General features: G+C 44.5%; 2 protein-coding genes across 2 annotated transcripts in view; both read left to right on the forward strand.

The window, feature by feature from the left end:
- The window catches only part of XXYLT1 (xyloside xylosyltransferase 1), a 190827-nt gene that overhangs the window by 108391 nt on the left and 66223 nt on the right, over nt 1-16213 (forward strand). Inside the window, exon 3 of the mRNA XM_061194331.1 lies at nt 4810-4942. Coding sequence (XP_061050314.1) covers nt 4810-4942 — 133 coding nt within the window. The remainder of the gene's footprint in view (nt 1-4809; nt 4943-16213) is intronic.
- On the forward strand, nt 2146-2952 carry LOC133093416 (NADH dehydrogenase [ubiquinone] flavoprotein 2, mitochondrial-like). The gene has a single exon (XM_061193248.1). It carries the CDS (start codon nt 2146-2148, stop codon nt 2890-2892), a length of 747 nt encoding a protein of 248 aa, XP_061049231.1. The 3' UTR covers nt 2893-2952.

Here is a 16213-nt window from a genome sequence, read left to right on the forward strand (position 1 = left end):
CCAGGAGCTCCTCTCCCATCACAAGCAGAATCAGGGTCTACTGGGAGGAGCATGCTGGGCTTTCAAGTCACGCAGACCTGGGTTCAGATCCAGCTCTGAGACTTGTTGGTTGTGGGACCTTGGGCTATTGTTTTTAACCTTTCTAAGCCTCTGGCTCTTCATTTAAACATGGGAATAACTCCATTTAATATGTGGGGTGGTTATGAGAAATAAAACTGTTGCCTGTGTAATAATACTGGACACTTAAAAACCACTCGGAGAAAGGGTGCTTCTTATGTGGCGTTCGCTGATATTATTGGAAGTACTCCCACGGCCGTGAGGATGAGAGTTCCCTTTCTTTCATAGCCCTGACAGTGCCACAAAACTACCACCATACTTCCTTGAGGCCTCCCATCTCCAGGTCAAACACCCTTTTGTCCTCTCGCCATCCCCACCCCTGGCGATGATGTGATTTCTCTGTTTGGGATGATGGTGCCATCCTGTCCCTGTCTCATGAGGGCTCTGCTCTACCTTGTGTAAGAGCTGCCTGAAACCCTGGACTTGGGAGCTCGGGACGCAGGAGATGGACTGAAAGAAAGGAGAGAAATGGCTAGAGGGGGGTGTGTGCGGTGGGGCCTCCCCATCATGACTTTTTGATGGCTGCAACTCATGCCTGGACATTCTCTCCTGGGACACAGTGTCCTTCCCTAAGGTTACCATCAGGTTCCTTACCTCTGTTCCCCAGGGCCACCTCTGAGAGCAGCAGGTGCCCCGAGACTCCACCTTGTGGCCTGTTTCTCTTCTCCTTCCCAGTTTAGGGCAGCTTCTAGGAGGCAGCCACGTCACCACATGGGCTTGCTGACCTCCAGGCTCCTGGGTCATCACCCTTCCTAGTTTCTAGGTAGTTGTGATTATTGTCTTTAATGCAGGAGGGAAAGTGGTAGTTTTGCTCACATTTACGTGTGGGGTGGGCAGTGTGAAGGCAGGCAGGCCGCCGGGTCCGAACTGGCCTGGGGCCCATTCTCATCTACCCCCTTCCCACAGGGGCCCAAGAAGCAGCCTGCTCCCCTCTGGCCTGGGCAGCTGGATTCTCACCTACTGGCACTTATTTTTTTTCAGAAAACTCATATGGGATGTCAATTACTGATTTGTTTCTGCATCATAAAGGAAAGTAGAACAGAGACAAATGAATCAGTTTTCTTGAATCATGAGCTGTGATGTCTTCAAAAACTAATCTAGAGAATGACTGTTGAATTCCACAAACGTTCCTGAGTATTTACTGAATGCCAGGCCCCGCACTATGAGTGGACGGAGGCCAAGATGCCAAAGATGGGGTCCCTGTCTTCAGGGGGCCTCCATGGGCAGTGGGTCCTGACAGCGCTGTGCTCTGCGGCTGGGCCGTTATGAAAGGGTGGTGGAGAGTTGAGGGGGGAGCCCGGCATTCTGGGTAGGTGGTGCTGTTACCTCACTGCTCCTCGCCTGCTCAAGTCCCCTTCTTCCGTTCAGTCTTCCTCAACTGCCTCAAGCTCTAGTGAGTTCCCTACTCTCCAGACCCTGGGTTCCTGTGGCGCCTACAGCCTGGATGAAGTTTCCCACCTGTTATCTCGTCTTCTCGGCATCACAGCCTCACGAGGCACACTGTATCATCCGCACTAACAAATGAAAAAACTAAGGTCTAGAGAAGTGAAATAATTTCCCCAGGGTCACAGAATTAATCAGCAACACAACTGGAATCTGCTCCCTTGTGGTCTGATTCCCAGGCCAGGCCTTCTCTTAGTACTACTCTTTCTCCTTCATCACTTAACCCCGAGTGGCCCCTCTTCCACGTCACATCAGCACTAGGTCCCCCCTTACTGTTTTCAGTCACCTGAGTGTCCCTCCCTGAGGGCAGGGCCCAGTCAGCTTGGTGTCTGGTCCCCTGCTGGCACCACCGGCCCAGGAGCTCAGACAGTCCTGTTGGATGAAGGATGGAGAATGAACTCAGCGCCTCTCTCCTCCCTTCTCGCCCCTGAGTCATCTGGGGGCAACGGAAGCAAACAGCTCTTAAGAGCCAGGTGATTGTGAGAGTCAGTCTGTCTAATTATAGCTCAGTTAGTCTTTCAGACAGTGGATTAAAAACATAACAGTAGGCCTGGCGCGGCCCGAAGGCCCGCAGTTTGGCCTGCCATGTTCCTCTCCGCGGTGCTCTGGGCCCACGCGGCTGGCTTCGCTGCCCAGTGGGGAAGACATATAAGGAATTTGCATAAGACAGCTGTGCAGAATGGAGCTGGAGGAGCCTTATTTGTGCACAGATATACTCCTGAGAATAACCCAGCTACTCCATTTGATTTCACACCAGAAAACTATAAGAGGATAGAGGCCATTGTAAAAAACTACCCAGAAGGGCATAAAGCAGCAGCTGTGCTTCCAGTCCTGGATTTAGCCCAAAGACAGAATGGATGGCTGCCCATCTCTGCTATGAACAAGGTTGCAGAAGTTTTACAAGTACCTCCATTGAGAGTATATGAAGTAGCAACTTTTTATACAATGTATAACCAAAAGCCAGTTGGAAAATATGTTCAAGTGTGCACTACTATGCCTTGCGTGCTTCGTAACTCCGACAGCATACTGGAGGCCATTCAGAAAAAGCTTGGAATAAAGGTTGGAGAGACTACACCAGACAAACTTTTCACTCTTATAGAAGTGGAATGTTCAGGGGCCTGTGTAAACACACCAATGGTTCAAATAAATGACAACTACTTTGAGGATCTGACACCTAAGGATATTGAAAAAATTATTGATGAACTGAAGGCTGGCAAAATCCCAAAACCTGGGCCAAGGAGTGGACGCTTCTCATGTGAGCCAGCCGGAGGTCTTACCTCTTTGACTGAACCACCTAAAGGACCTGGCTTTGGTGTGCAAGCAGGCCTTTAATTTATATTCAACTGTAAATATGTCACTGGAGAAATAAAATATGAATCTCCTATCTATCTACATAGACTTTTTATATTATTTGTTCATTTCCATCTGTGTACACCTTGCTTGTAACCTAGCAACTTGCAGCTGTAAGTGCCATGTCAGAACTTCAGAGCACCATTTTAGTCTTCTGCTATCTTTGGCTAACTATGAACACATTATTCCATAAGCTAGTTAACAGTTATTTCAGTATTACCCATTTTCAACTGCCCCTTCACTTTTATGAGTAATATTAAGTTATTGTGAAGTAAAAATTCTGTCAAATTTCAAATACATTTTGCTCTCCCATCTTTAGCCATAGCCAAGTCTTAAGTTAATATGATCTTTCTATAAACCTTATTTGTCAGTATTCTCTTTAAACATTTTTATATTTACAGCACAGAATTGTTACTGTAATTTCAACTGGTAAGTGACATATCAAGCAGACTGTAGGTGTAATGAGGATAGGGTAGTTGTCTCTAGAAGTACTATTTATCATTTTTAAAGAAGGAAGGTACAAAACAAAACCTGACCCTGCAAGTATACAAAAACTAATTGGGGGAAGAAACTGGAAGTGTAACTTGAGTTGGAAAGTTCAGTGGATATGGGAAATATACTCCTCAGCTGAATGCATATTACAACTTAGAAGAAAGAATAAAACCCTTTGTGTACAATATCCAGTTCAAGAAACTAGATATGAGTTTTGCAAGCTGGAATAAAAAATTAATAGCCAGCTTTAATTCAGGGATAGATCTAAACTAATCCAGTTGTTTCAGGATTTCTCAAAGTCACTGTTTGGCCTTGATCTTATGACAGACTAGTAACTATGATGCTTGTAAATATGATTATTTTTAAGACTGTCTTTAAAAACTAGTTTTTGAGAAATGAAATTGAGTTATTTGTACTGAGGTGGATGGATCTAGAGTCTGTCATACAGAGTGAAGTAAGTCAGAAAGAGAAAAACAAATACTGTATGCTAACACATATATATGGAATCTAAAAAAAAAATGGTTCTTATGATCTTAGGGGCAGGACAGGAATAAAGACACAGACGTAGAGGATGGACTTGAAGACACGGGGAGGGGGAAGGGTAAGCTGGGACGAAGTGAGAGAGTGGCATAGACATATATACACTACCAGATGTAAAATAGCTAGCTAGTGGGAAGCAGCTGCATGGCACAGGGAGATCAGCTCCGTGCTTTGTGACCATTTAGAGGGGTGGGATAGGGAGGGTGGGAGGGAGACGCAAGAGGGAGGGGATATGGGGATATATGTATACATACAGCTGATTCACTTTGTTAGAAAGCAGAAACTAACACAACACTGTAAAGCAATTATACTCCAATAAAGATGTTAAAAAAAAACAACAGTATCTGAGGTCTTTTAGCTGTTTCTCTCTGGGTCAGCATCCTAACTCCACACATATCAAGGTTTGAAGAAATATATAGTAATAAGAACCTGAAGCAATAATGACTTCTGTGGGTGACTTACTACCTGTACCCCAAAGAGAAACACCTGTATGCTTTGAGTTTTCAGTAGGGTGTCCATGTACCGTATCATCTAAATCAGATACTTTTGAGAATGAAATGGTGCTCTGTTGACAATTACACCAGGACAGTGGCCTAAACTGGGGGATCTGGTTGCCTAGTTTTATAGAAACTGTATGTCTGCAATTGGAAGGAAATCTACAGGGCCACTATTTTTTATGAAGGCTTCTAGTGAGTGGGGGCTTGCTGGTAGACGAAGGGCCTTTGTTTCAAGCAGTGTCTTTGCATTATTCAGTGACAGCAAGAATAATCCAGTACTCTTTTCTGCACCTTCCACTTCATTTTCTGTCAGAGGCTGAGCCTCCCAGGATGTGTGTCTGTCTCATTATTGTATTGTTCTTTCTTCCAGAGATCCTGCAGATAATTCAGCTGGACCTAGACCTAAAGTACAAGACCAACATCCGGGAATTGTTTGAGGAGTTCGATAACTTCCTGCCCGGCGCCGTCATTGGCATAGCAAGGGAGATGCAGCCAGTGTACAGGTATGTGGCAGCAGCTGGTGGGCGGCCTCCAGGACCCCTCCTCACTCCCCCTCCACCCTCAGCAGATCGGGATTGATCGGTCTGCAGACTTTCTGTGCTGAATATCTCAGGGACACGTTTGTACTTACTGCTTATATTTAGTAGTATGGGCAGGTGGGTCTGCACCGAATCCATAGATGTTACTTCATTCATTTGGCAGAGTTTGTGACATTTTTTCTTGTGGAAAGCCCAGCCGTTTGGATTGTTGGTTCTGGCTCAGCTCAGAATTTTAAAATCTTGGGCTTTGCCTTACAGAGGAGGTATCAAGATATAGCTTTAACTTGCTAGTCTGGTGATGAACTAGGTTTTCTTGGCCTCGAGTCACCATGACCCCTCCTCTGTATAAGTGGAGTGGGTTTATCAGTGTCTTTCAGGGAGGGAGAGGCAGCATAATTTTGGAACACAGATTGGCATCTCCTAGTGAAAAGCGCATTCTCGTGCTGCAGTGTTTCCCTGTCAGGTGTGCAGCATGAAGAAACTCCAGCACCTGAGGACCAGGAGACACATTCAAGAGTGTTCGTCGCGGCATTATTTGTAGTAGCCCAAACCAAAAACAACCTAAATCCTCATAGACAGCAGAATGGATAAATATAATATATTCATCTAACTGAGTATTATATAAAGATAAAACGAGCAGACGGGGAGCTAGCTATGTGCATTGATAGGCAAAATGGAAATGTAATCTTTAGGGATATATACGCAAGTGGTGAACATCATAAGGAAAACCAAGGGAATGATGGTTCCCAAAGCCAGCATGACCGTTGCCTCTGGAGGGAGCAGGGGAGTGGTGGGAACGCAGACACGGGTGGGGATTGCCGCTGGAGGCCTGCATTGCTTTTGTGCTCCACTTGAGGGACTGTGCCTGTGTTTGCATGTACTCCTTTGTACGTAATGTATGTCTTACAATTTAAAAAAATTAAAAAAGGAAAGGAAAAGCAGAAGCACATGTAGGTTTTTGTTAAAAACTAGGTCCACGGCCCTGGATACAGAGAGTTCCATGTTGCTGACTCTTCCTCCTCTGGCCAGAGCCATAGCTCACCCAGAGCCTGGAGCTGGGATTTCACTGCCCCCTGGGCTGGCCCACCCTTCGTTCTCAGTGCACACCCGCCTGCTGGCTCCCTGTGGGCATTCTCAGAGCTAGGCCCAGTCTTTGGAGAGCTGCAGGGCACCGGCAACTGGTGACTCAAGAACACGCATTTCCTCTAAGAGAGAGGAGAGTGACAGCCTCCGCTTGGTTGTAGTTATTTGCAAGACCCAGATCACACAACAGGAAATTCCTGCAAGGCCTCTGAATGAGTTGATAACTCCTGGGCCTGGTGGGCTGTTCTCCCTTACATAAACCTCTTGCAGGTTGCCCCAGAGTGACAAAGTGGAGCCCTTTACTCTGCTGTGTGTGGGGAAGGAGGAGGTTTGGGCAAACATCTGCCCTTGTACTCATAGCAGCCTCCCTGCCTCATTCCCTCACCTTCATACGAGGTGTATCTTATGTCTGGGGGTCTTGATTTAACAAAGGGAGGAGGGACTTCCTTGGCAGTCCAGTGGTTAAGACTCCACGCTTCCACTGCAAGGGGACATGGGTTAGATCCCTGGTCAGGGAACGAAGATCCTGGGAGGAGATGGAAGGAGCACTGAGAGTCTGATATCCTATGTGCTGGTGCCTGCTCAGCCACCACACTTGGGCTCCTCCATCTGAGAATGGGAGCAGGTGGGCTCCGAGGCCTCCCTCTTTCAGCCCTGGCATTTGTGATCCCAGCCCTTCCAACCCTCACCATTTCCGCATCGTCTTTCCTTGACCTGAGGTTGCTTGTCAGCTGGTGAGCTCCTCACTGCTCCGTAGGGCCAGTGTCCCAGGGATCCTTAAACCAGGCTAACTATTAAGTGCAGTTAGAGCCCTGAGGCCTCCAAGCCTCGGTTTGGAATCTTCTCATGTAATATAAATGGAAACCTGATCACACTTAATTTAAATGGTGTTGGCCAGAATTTATGGTTTCTGTACCTTGAGGATTTTACAAACAGTGAAACTTAAATCAATTTAATTGTCTTTTTTTTTTTTTTTTTTTTTAACATCTTTATTGAAGTATAATTGCTTTACAATGGTGTGCTAGCTTCTGCTTTACAACAAAGTGAATCAGTTACACATATACATATGTTGCCATATCTCTTCCCTCTTGCATCTCCCTCTCTCCCACCCTCCCTATCCCACCCCTCTAGGTGGTCACAAAGCACCGAGCTGATCTCCCTGTGCTATGCGGCTGCTTCCCACTAGTTATCTATTTTACATTTGGTAGTGTATATATGTCCATGACACTCTCTCACCCTGTCACATCTCACCCCTCCCCCTCCCCATATCCTCAAGTCCATTCTCTAGTAGGTCTGTGTCTTTATTCCCATCTTGCCACTAGGTTCTTCATGACCTCTTTTTTTTTTTTTTTTTTCCCTTAGATTCCATATATATGTGTTAGCATACTGTATTTGTTTTTCTCTTTCTGACTTACTTCACTCTGTATGACAGACTCTAACTCCATCCACCTCATTACAAACACCTCCATTTCATTTCTTTTTATGGCTGAGTAATATTCCATTGTATATATGTGCCACATCTTCTTTATCCATTCATCCGATGATGGACACCTAGGTTGCTTCCATGTCCTGGCTATTGTAAACAGAGCTGCAATGAATATTTTGGTACATGACTCTTTCTGAATTATGGTTTTCTCAGGGTATATGCCCAGTAGTGGGATTGCTGGGTCATATGGTAGTTCTATTTTTAGTTTTTTAAGGAACCTCCATACTGTTCTCCATAGTGGCTGTATCAATTTACATTCCCACCAACAGTGCAAGAGTGTTCCCTTTTCTCCACACCCTCTCCAGCATTTATTGTTTCTAGATTTTTTGATGATGGCCATTCTGACCGGTGTGAGATGATACCTCATTGTAGTTTTGATTTGCATTTCTCTAATGATTAAAGATGTTGAGCATTCTTTCATGTGTCTGTTGGCAATCTGTATCTCTTCTTTGGAGAAATGTCTATTTAGGTCTTCTGCCCATTTTTGGATTGGGTTGTTTGTTTTTTTGTTATTGAGCTGCATGAGCTGCTTGTAAATCTTGGAGATTAATCCTTTGTCCGTTGCTTCATTTGCAAATATTTTCTCCCATTCTGAGGGTTGTCTTTTGGTCTTGTTTATGGTTTCCTTTGCTGTGCAAAAGCTTTTAAGTTTCATTAGGTCCCATTTGTTTATTTGTGTTTTTATTTCCATTTCTCTAGGACCTGGGTCAAAAAGGATCTTGCTGTGACTTATGTCATACAGTGTTCTGCCTATGTTTTCCTCTAAGAGTTTGATAGTGTCTGGCCTTACACTTAGGTCTTTAATCCATTTTGAGTTTATTTTTGTGTATGGTGTTAGGGAGTGTTCTAATTTCGTACTTTTACATGTACCTGTCCAATTTTCCCAGCACCACTTATTGAAGAGGCTGTCTTTTCTCCACTGTATATGCTTGCCTCCTTTATCAAAGATAAGGTGACCATATGTGCGTGGGCTTATCTCTGGGCTTTCTATCCTGTTCCATTGATCTATATTTCTGTTTTTGTGCCAGTACCAAACTGTCTTGATTACTGTAGCTTTGTAATATAGTCTGAAGTCAGGGAGCCTGATTCCTCCAGCTCCATTTTTCATTCTCAAGATTGCTTTGGCTATTCGGGGTCTTTTGTGTTTCCATACAAATTGTGAAATTTTTTGTTCTAGTTCTGTGAAAAATGCCAGTGGTAGTTTGATAGGGATTGCATTGAATCTGTAGATTGCTTTGGGTAGCAGAGTCATTTTCACAATGTTGATTCTTCCAATCCAAGAACATGGTATATCTCTCCATCTATTTGTATCATCTTTAATTTCTTTCATCAGTGTCCTATAATTTTCTGCATACAGGTCTTTTGTCTCCTTAGGTAGGTTTATTCCTAGGTATTTTATTCTTTTTGTTGCAATGGTAAATGGGAGTGTTTTCTTAATTTCACTTTCAGATTTTTCATCATTAGTATACAGGAATGCAAGAGATTTCTGTGCATTAATTTTGTATCCTGCTACTTTACCAAATTCATTGATTAGCTCTAGTAGTTTTCTGGTAGCATCTTTTGGATTCTCTGTGTATAGTATCATGTCATCTGCAAACAGTGACAGCTTTACTTCTTCTTTTCCGATTTGGATTCCTTTTATTTCTTTTTCGTCTCTGATTGCTGTGGCTAACACTTCCAACACTATGTTGAATAATAGTGGTGAGAGTGGGCAACCTTGTCTTGTTCCTGATCTTAGTGGAAATGGTTTCAGTTTTTCACCATTGAGGACAATGTTGGCTGTGGGTTTGTCATATACGGCCTTTATTATGTTGAGGAAAGTTCCCTCTATGCCTACTTTCTGCAGGACTTTTATCATAAATGGGTGTTGAATTTTGTCGAAGGCTTTCTCTGCATCTATTGAGATGATCATATGGTTTTTCTCCTTCAATTTGTTAATATGATGTATCACGTTGATTGATTTGCGTATATTGAAGAATCCTTGCATTCCTGGAATAAACCCCACTTGATCATGGTGTATGATCCTTTTAATGTGCTGTTGGATTCTGTTTGCTAGTATTTTGTTGAGGATTTTTGCATCTATGTTCATCAGTGATATTGGCCTGTAGTTTTCTTTCTTTGTGACATCTTTGCCTGGTTTTGGTATCAGGGTGATGGTGGCCTCGTAGAATGAGTTGGGGAGTGTTCCTCCCTCTGCAATATTTTGGAAGAGTTTGAGAAGGATAGGTGTTAGCTCTTCTCTAAATGTTTGATAGAATTCGCCTGTGAAGCCATCTGGTCCTGGGCTTTTGTGTGTTGGAAGATTTTTAATCACAGTTTCAATTTCAGTGCTTGTGATTGGTCTGTTCATATTTTCTATTTCTTCCTGGTTCAGTCTCGGCAGGTTGTGCATTTCTAAGAATCTGTCCATTTCTTCCAGGTTGTCCATTTTATTAGCATAGAGTTGCTTGTAGTAATCTCTTATGATTAATTGTCTTTTTCAAAAGAAATCTTGGAAAGATTTTAGATCCAAAATGAAGTTGAGTTTTTCTCACCTTCAGAATCTTTAATTATCATTCTGTACAATGAGACAGATGAGACCCCTGCGTCAGGGCAGCTGGTAGAGTCCAAAAAATGCCTTGTTTGTAGGGCTTGCGCCCTCAGAATCAACAGAAATTAGAAGTCCGTCCATGTTCTCCCCCTCTTCCACCCCTCTCCAGCTGAAATGTTTCTAAAGACCTCTGATAAGTAAGTCTGCAAATGACTGCCGGGCGCTAATCTGTGCCCGCAGGTTCTGGGTAATTGCCTTTGGGTATTTGTCATCTGTTTCAGGCTGAGAATGTTTGGTGCTGGCTGGGGCGGAAACAGAGTGTGGTATTTTGCCATCTTCCACAAGAAAACTGGAGGCTCCAGTGGCCCAAAAGATCAAGTGTTAGTTGTCTGCCACTTTGGAGTCTGTGCTGTGTGTGTGTGTGTTTGTAGGGAGGGGTGGGAGAAGCAAGAGGGGGGATGAAGGCAGGGGAGTAAACAGGGCCTGAGCAAGGGCAGGCAGCACCGAGCCCTTGTGAACAGGCTCAGCGCCATCTCCATGGACTTGGCCATCGTAGCTGGTGGGGAATCCCCGCGGCTGTCTGCCCACCTCTGTGGGCACCGCCCCTCCCCCAGGAACTGGCAGTGGGGCCTGACTGCCACGTGGTCTCCCTGAGTGTGGACTGTGAGATGGGCAAGATTTTGTCATAAACAGAAGCTGCTAGCATCTGTGAAAAGAAAGGAAAATTTAGAAACCAAACAGCACAAAAGCAAAACTTAACTGATGAACAGAGCACATTCTGATCTGGAAATTCACTAAGCAGAAATAAATCTAGACCTTCTCAGCTGTGTTATTTTTATAGTCACTTGTCCGACAGTTACTGTACTTCAAAAAAAGCACATATTAAGTCATTTTTATGGCTGTTTCCCTTCGATTGTGTGCCACAAATGTTAGAGGCTTGGGGGGCTGGAGGAGAAAGTATTTCCCACTGTCCTTTTGACAGATAGCTTTTTAAAAAACAATTTCCCGCCCAGAACATAACACCAAATCAACTGTGTTTTCGGGAAAATGATAGCTCGTGGGATGCTAGCATAAGGATAGAGGAGCCTTTTCCTCTTGGGTCCCTGTAAGATTTTGTTGAGTCAGATATCTCATGACCTTCCTCATCTGAAAATTGGGGAGCAGTGGTCATCTTGGGTGGAACATTGTCCTTCCCATCTTGACTCTTTCTCTGCCTCTTTGTCAGGTAACTATGGTTAGCTGGGCAATGTGGTTAGTTGGGATAAGTGGCCCAAAGGAGAGAAGGGTCTAGTGCTTTCTCTGTAAATAGAATGATCTCTGTAAATAGACGACTGTATTTTGCAAATACGTGTTAGTCCAGGATGCCGTTTAGAATTTCCTTCCTTCTGAATGTATTGGAAAAGTAAAGAAAACTGTTGGATCCGCTTTGTGTACAACCTATAAAAATTATAAGGGTGTATCAGCAGGCAAAGCAGCCGTATGTAGAAGAAATAGCACTCAGATTATACTCAGAAGCCGTGGATTATAGTCCTGCCTTTCACGAATTACCCATGTGACACTTAGCAAGTCAGTTGATTCTCTGAACTTCTGTGTTTTCATCTGTAAGTGGGGATAAATATGTCTAATACACAGAATTACTGGAACACTCAAATGAAATAATGCACATGCAAGTTTCTGGTGTAAAAGAGACTCTCAGTAAAGGCGTTGTCTCCCTCCCTCCTTAATCATCACAACTGCATTTGTGTTTTCCTTTCCAGCTGATGTGTTTTTCTGTATACCTCCTCTTCTACCCGACTCCCAACCATATAGGGTTGCCAGTTAAAATGCAGGATACCCAGTTAAATCAAATTGCAGATAAACAACGAATACTTGTTTTACGTAAGTATATCACAAATATTGTATAGGGATATACTTACACAAGTATTTGTTGTTTATCTGAAATTTAAATTTAACTGGGTGTCCTGTTGGGTTCCCTTCCTCCCTTCTCTCCCTCTCTCCCTTCCCTTTCTTCCCTTCTTTCTTTGCTAAATCTGGCAGTTCTACCCCTACCAAAGTGTTAAACCCTCTCTTTTTAGCAGAGGACAGTGATCTGGCTTTTTTGTAAGATCCTTGAGTGAGCAGGAACAAAGGGTATGGAACTGGAGCTTATGAGGGAAACGGGTGGGAGGCTGGGAGGGTGGGAGGCTGGGAGGGAGGGAGTCTGGGAGGGAGGGAGGCTGGGAGGGTGGGAGGCTGGGAGGGAGGGAGGCTGGGTGGCAGCCCTCAAAGTCTCCATGAGGCACCAGGCCTGAGGTCCACCACCCACCCCCTGCAGGAGCCGGGGCCCAGACTGTGGCCTGGGTCGTCAGGGGAGGCCCCTGGGGCTAGGAAGCCTGGCAGTGGCTTAGCCAGGTCACAGGGCTCCTGCTGAGCCTGGAATGAGTGAGTGTGTGAATGTGTGTGTGTGTGTGTCTGTGTTTTGAGGAGCTGGGGTCACAGCCATTGGTCATGGTCACTCTGTCTTGAAGCTGCCGCCTGAGGAGCTGCTGAATGGCAGCTTTGTTGGTGGGGGCCATGGGCTTCCGGTTCATTCTCTCTTGGCTCCACAGGCTGGCTGTGTGATGGTTTGAGCCCAAACCCACCATGAGGTGGAAGCAGCAGGCTAATCCTGTCAGCTGCTGATAACCCCACCAGGCAGGAATTTGCTTTTGTGGTAAATATTTGAATAGTGTCCCCTCTTTTACCTTTTTGGGTCATGTGGTTTTTATGGATAGCATTTGTGCCAGCCTAACCTCTTTCCAGATGCTTGGAATGAAAATGTCCAGCTTATTTGCAGGCTGCTTTATCCCACTCCTGGGACTGGAGAAGGGCTCTCAGGGACATTGGGAAGGAAGTGAGGACTAGCACAGAAGTAGGAGGGGAGGAAGTGGACTGATACCACCTCTGCCACTCATGGCTGTGTGACCTTGGGGAAGTTTCTTGATCTCTCTGAGCTTCAGTTTCTTTAGCTGAGACCTGGAGATTATAGCACTGTACAGTACTATATATAGTGGAGTTGACTGGAGGCTAAATTAAACAGTGTGCCTGGCACAGAGTAGCACTTCCTACTGGTGGTAGCAATTTTATCCAGTCCCACTCAGCCACTTGATTCTGTGACCTTAGGGAAGTCACTTAACCTCTGAGGTTCAGTTTCCTCATGGTATGTGAAACTGGAGCAACTGATAATTTAGCATAATTAGTGCTGATATTTTGGCTTCTCAGCATCTGAACCCCCTTCCCATGTTTGAGGAATGTCCTGCCATAGAAGCCTGCCTCCCTTTATGGAAGACAAAAAGGCTGGAGACTCTTTCCTGGACTCCTTGCAGCTAGGGTGTTGTTGCTCTGTTCCCCTTCTTCCCTCCCTCCCCTGAGGAAAGCAGCATCAGCAATTTAGCATCTATGCAGGCTTGTTTTATACTTTTATTATATACCCGAAGCAATATAAGGTACTTGCAGAACAGAAACTGACAGTATTACAAGGAGAAAACAATGAGTCCACAATGATGGAGTGACATTTTAACATGCCTCTATCAGAAACCAGGAGCTCAAAGAGGCGGAAGGTATGCGTACAGAAGATCGCAGCAGAGGAGGAAGGAAAAGGGGGGCGGGGGGGAACATGAGGAGGACAGACTGTGCCTGAGGCAAGCACCGGTCCCCTGTTTCACACCGTGAGCCTGGCTGGGGGCCTGCGGTATTTCAGTGCCCTCCAGAACGTGACCTTCCGGTCGCTACCTGCTTCTGGACTCCAGCCCTTGGCTCTAGTGGTTTCTGGTTCATGGAGATGTTCATCTCATTTTTCACCACTATTATTTCCCTTCCCCTGCTACATTCCTTGAATTTAAAAAATTATTATATAAGAGTAATACATTTTCATTAAAAATTCAAACAGTATACGAGGATTATTATTTTTCCAGAAATTTTCTACAAATTTATCAGTTTTGTGTGTGTGTGTGTGTGTGTGTGTGCATGCATGGTGTGTATAAGTGGACTCATACTTTATATACCCTTGTGCATCTTTTTTATTCGCTAAACAGTGTATCTTGGCCATCCTTATACCTAAGTCAGTATTCCTTTATTAAACATTGCTAGTCTTCCAATATAATTACTATTTTTTTTATGTTTTATTTTGGAAAACTTCCAACATAGACAAAGGTAGACAGAATCATGTTTTCTGTCTAGAATCTAGTATTCTGGGTGCTTCAGTATTATAATATTCATGGAGCTTCAGTAATTATCAACTGTGAGCCAACCTTGTTTCATCTTTACCCCCATCCACTTTTCCTCTTCCCTCCTCCCCAGCCACCACCATTACTTTGAAGCAAACCCAGACAGCATACCATTTCATCAGTAAATGTCATTTAAAATCCATTATTTAAAAAAAAACAATTCTATGTGCTTGTTTCTGGGTTTGGAGCTGAGAGGTTGTGTGAACTCATGGTGTCATTTTGTCTTCAAGTTTCTTGGTCTGAAATCAGTTTGTATGAGGGAGGAAAACAGACAGACACGGCTCTAACATCTAGCCAAGCAACATCTTCCATCCCTCTCCAGATTGTCTTATGTCAGGATGTTAATGTAGCAGTAATGTCTTGAAGATTCTACGGCCAATATAAATTCAGGTCCATTGCTCACTAGGCATGGAGCTCTGCTTTTAAGAGAACCTGTCCCCGCCGTCGTTTCAGGATGAGTAAGCATGGGGCTTGGAGGTGAAAGGTAGTAGATTTTCTTCTTCCCGCTGACACCTGAGGATCAACTTCGTGGCTGCTGTTCTTGTGTTTTTAAAAACAATTAACCAAGATTAAACCTGTCAGTTTCTATTAGAGTTAAATCTGAGTAAAGAGAGAAAAGCTTGCCAGCTTTTAAACTAGTGACTGATAAAGAAGCCCCGTAGTCCTTCTTCCCTGGGATTTAGAAGACAGGGCTGACTGCTTTTGCGGAGCCCGTGTAACCTGCAGGCAGTGGTGTAGCCCCTCCAGGAATCACTAGTAAAAGGGGAGAGAAATACCTGCCCTGCGGTGGAGATAAAAATATCTATTAGAAGATTATTATTTTTTAATGACACCACTGGGAAAATGTATTTTAAAAGGAAAAAGCTGCATACAGAAAACCTGAGTGGAATTGTGTTACTGTTAATATAATTATTTCCTCTCTGATGGCTGTCCCCCCCCCGGGGAAGCTGTGAACATCTGCTGTCATCTGAAGGCCATGGGAGTCAGGGAGGCTCCCAAAGGCCGAGTGCTTAGGCTGAGATGAGGTCCTGGTGGGGACCATGTGAGGGGCTTCCCTCCTCTGAAAACACTACTCATTTCAGCTCTTCTTTCATCCTGTGCATTATGAGTCCTCTGGCACTACTGAATCAGTAAGTAAGATCCATGGCATGGTACCTGACACAGATGTCATTGGAAGAATGAGTGAGGAAATGAAGGAGCGGATGGGGTGAGGCCAGGTTGCATGCTAACTTTAGGGTGTGCAGACCGAGTGCCAGGCACATAGTAGCTGTTGATTGAACACATGAAGGAACCATTGTTTAATCAGAGGATGCTTCCTCAACAGTGTGTCGGCCAGCTGTTAAGTAAGGGTCCATAGTCCATCACTGGTGTTTTTATAGAAATTGCTTTCACATTTTTCTTTTTAAAGACAATCCATAGGAAACATTGTTATTCTTAATTTTTATTGGGTTCATCGCGTGTGACCCGTAAGATGAGGTGCTTTGAGGAATTACGAGGTAGAACACATGGTTCCTGCTTTCAAGGAGATTATAATGTGAGGGGGATAGGGCAGATGAAATTCAGTAAAGACACAAATGCCAAAGATGCAAACAGCAAGTCAGTGCTGCTGTTCAGAGGTTTCTCTTGGATGAGCCACAAATACGTGGGACTGAGAACTTCACTGTGTGGCCAACGTCATCCTCAGTTTAATATTCTGCCTTCAGAATTCTAAGGGGTGTGTGTGTGTGTGTGTGTGTGTGTGTGTGTGTGATGCTTCTTTCTTCTGAAAGGTCTCTTGGAAGGGCGCTTGGATTTGCTGTGTGGGTATAGCCTCCAGGAAGCATGCTTAGGACGGACCTGGCCCTTTGCACAAATAGAAGACTCACCCAGTGGGCTTTTACTGTGGGCCTGGC

This window comes from Eubalaena glacialis, chromosome 6 (genome assembly GCF_028564815.1).
Source record: "Eubalaena glacialis isolate mEubGla1 chromosome 6, mEubGla1.1.hap2.+ XY, whole genome shotgun sequence".
NCBI lineage: Eukaryota > Metazoa > Chordata > Mammalia > Artiodactyla > Balaenidae > Eubalaena > Eubalaena glacialis.

What these genes read in the sequence shown, in the direction of transcription:
- LOC133093416 (XM_061193248.1), top strand. Translation starts at nt 2,146, where the DNA reads ATGTTCCTCTCCGCGGTGCTCTGGGCCCACGCGGCTGGCTTCGCTGCC.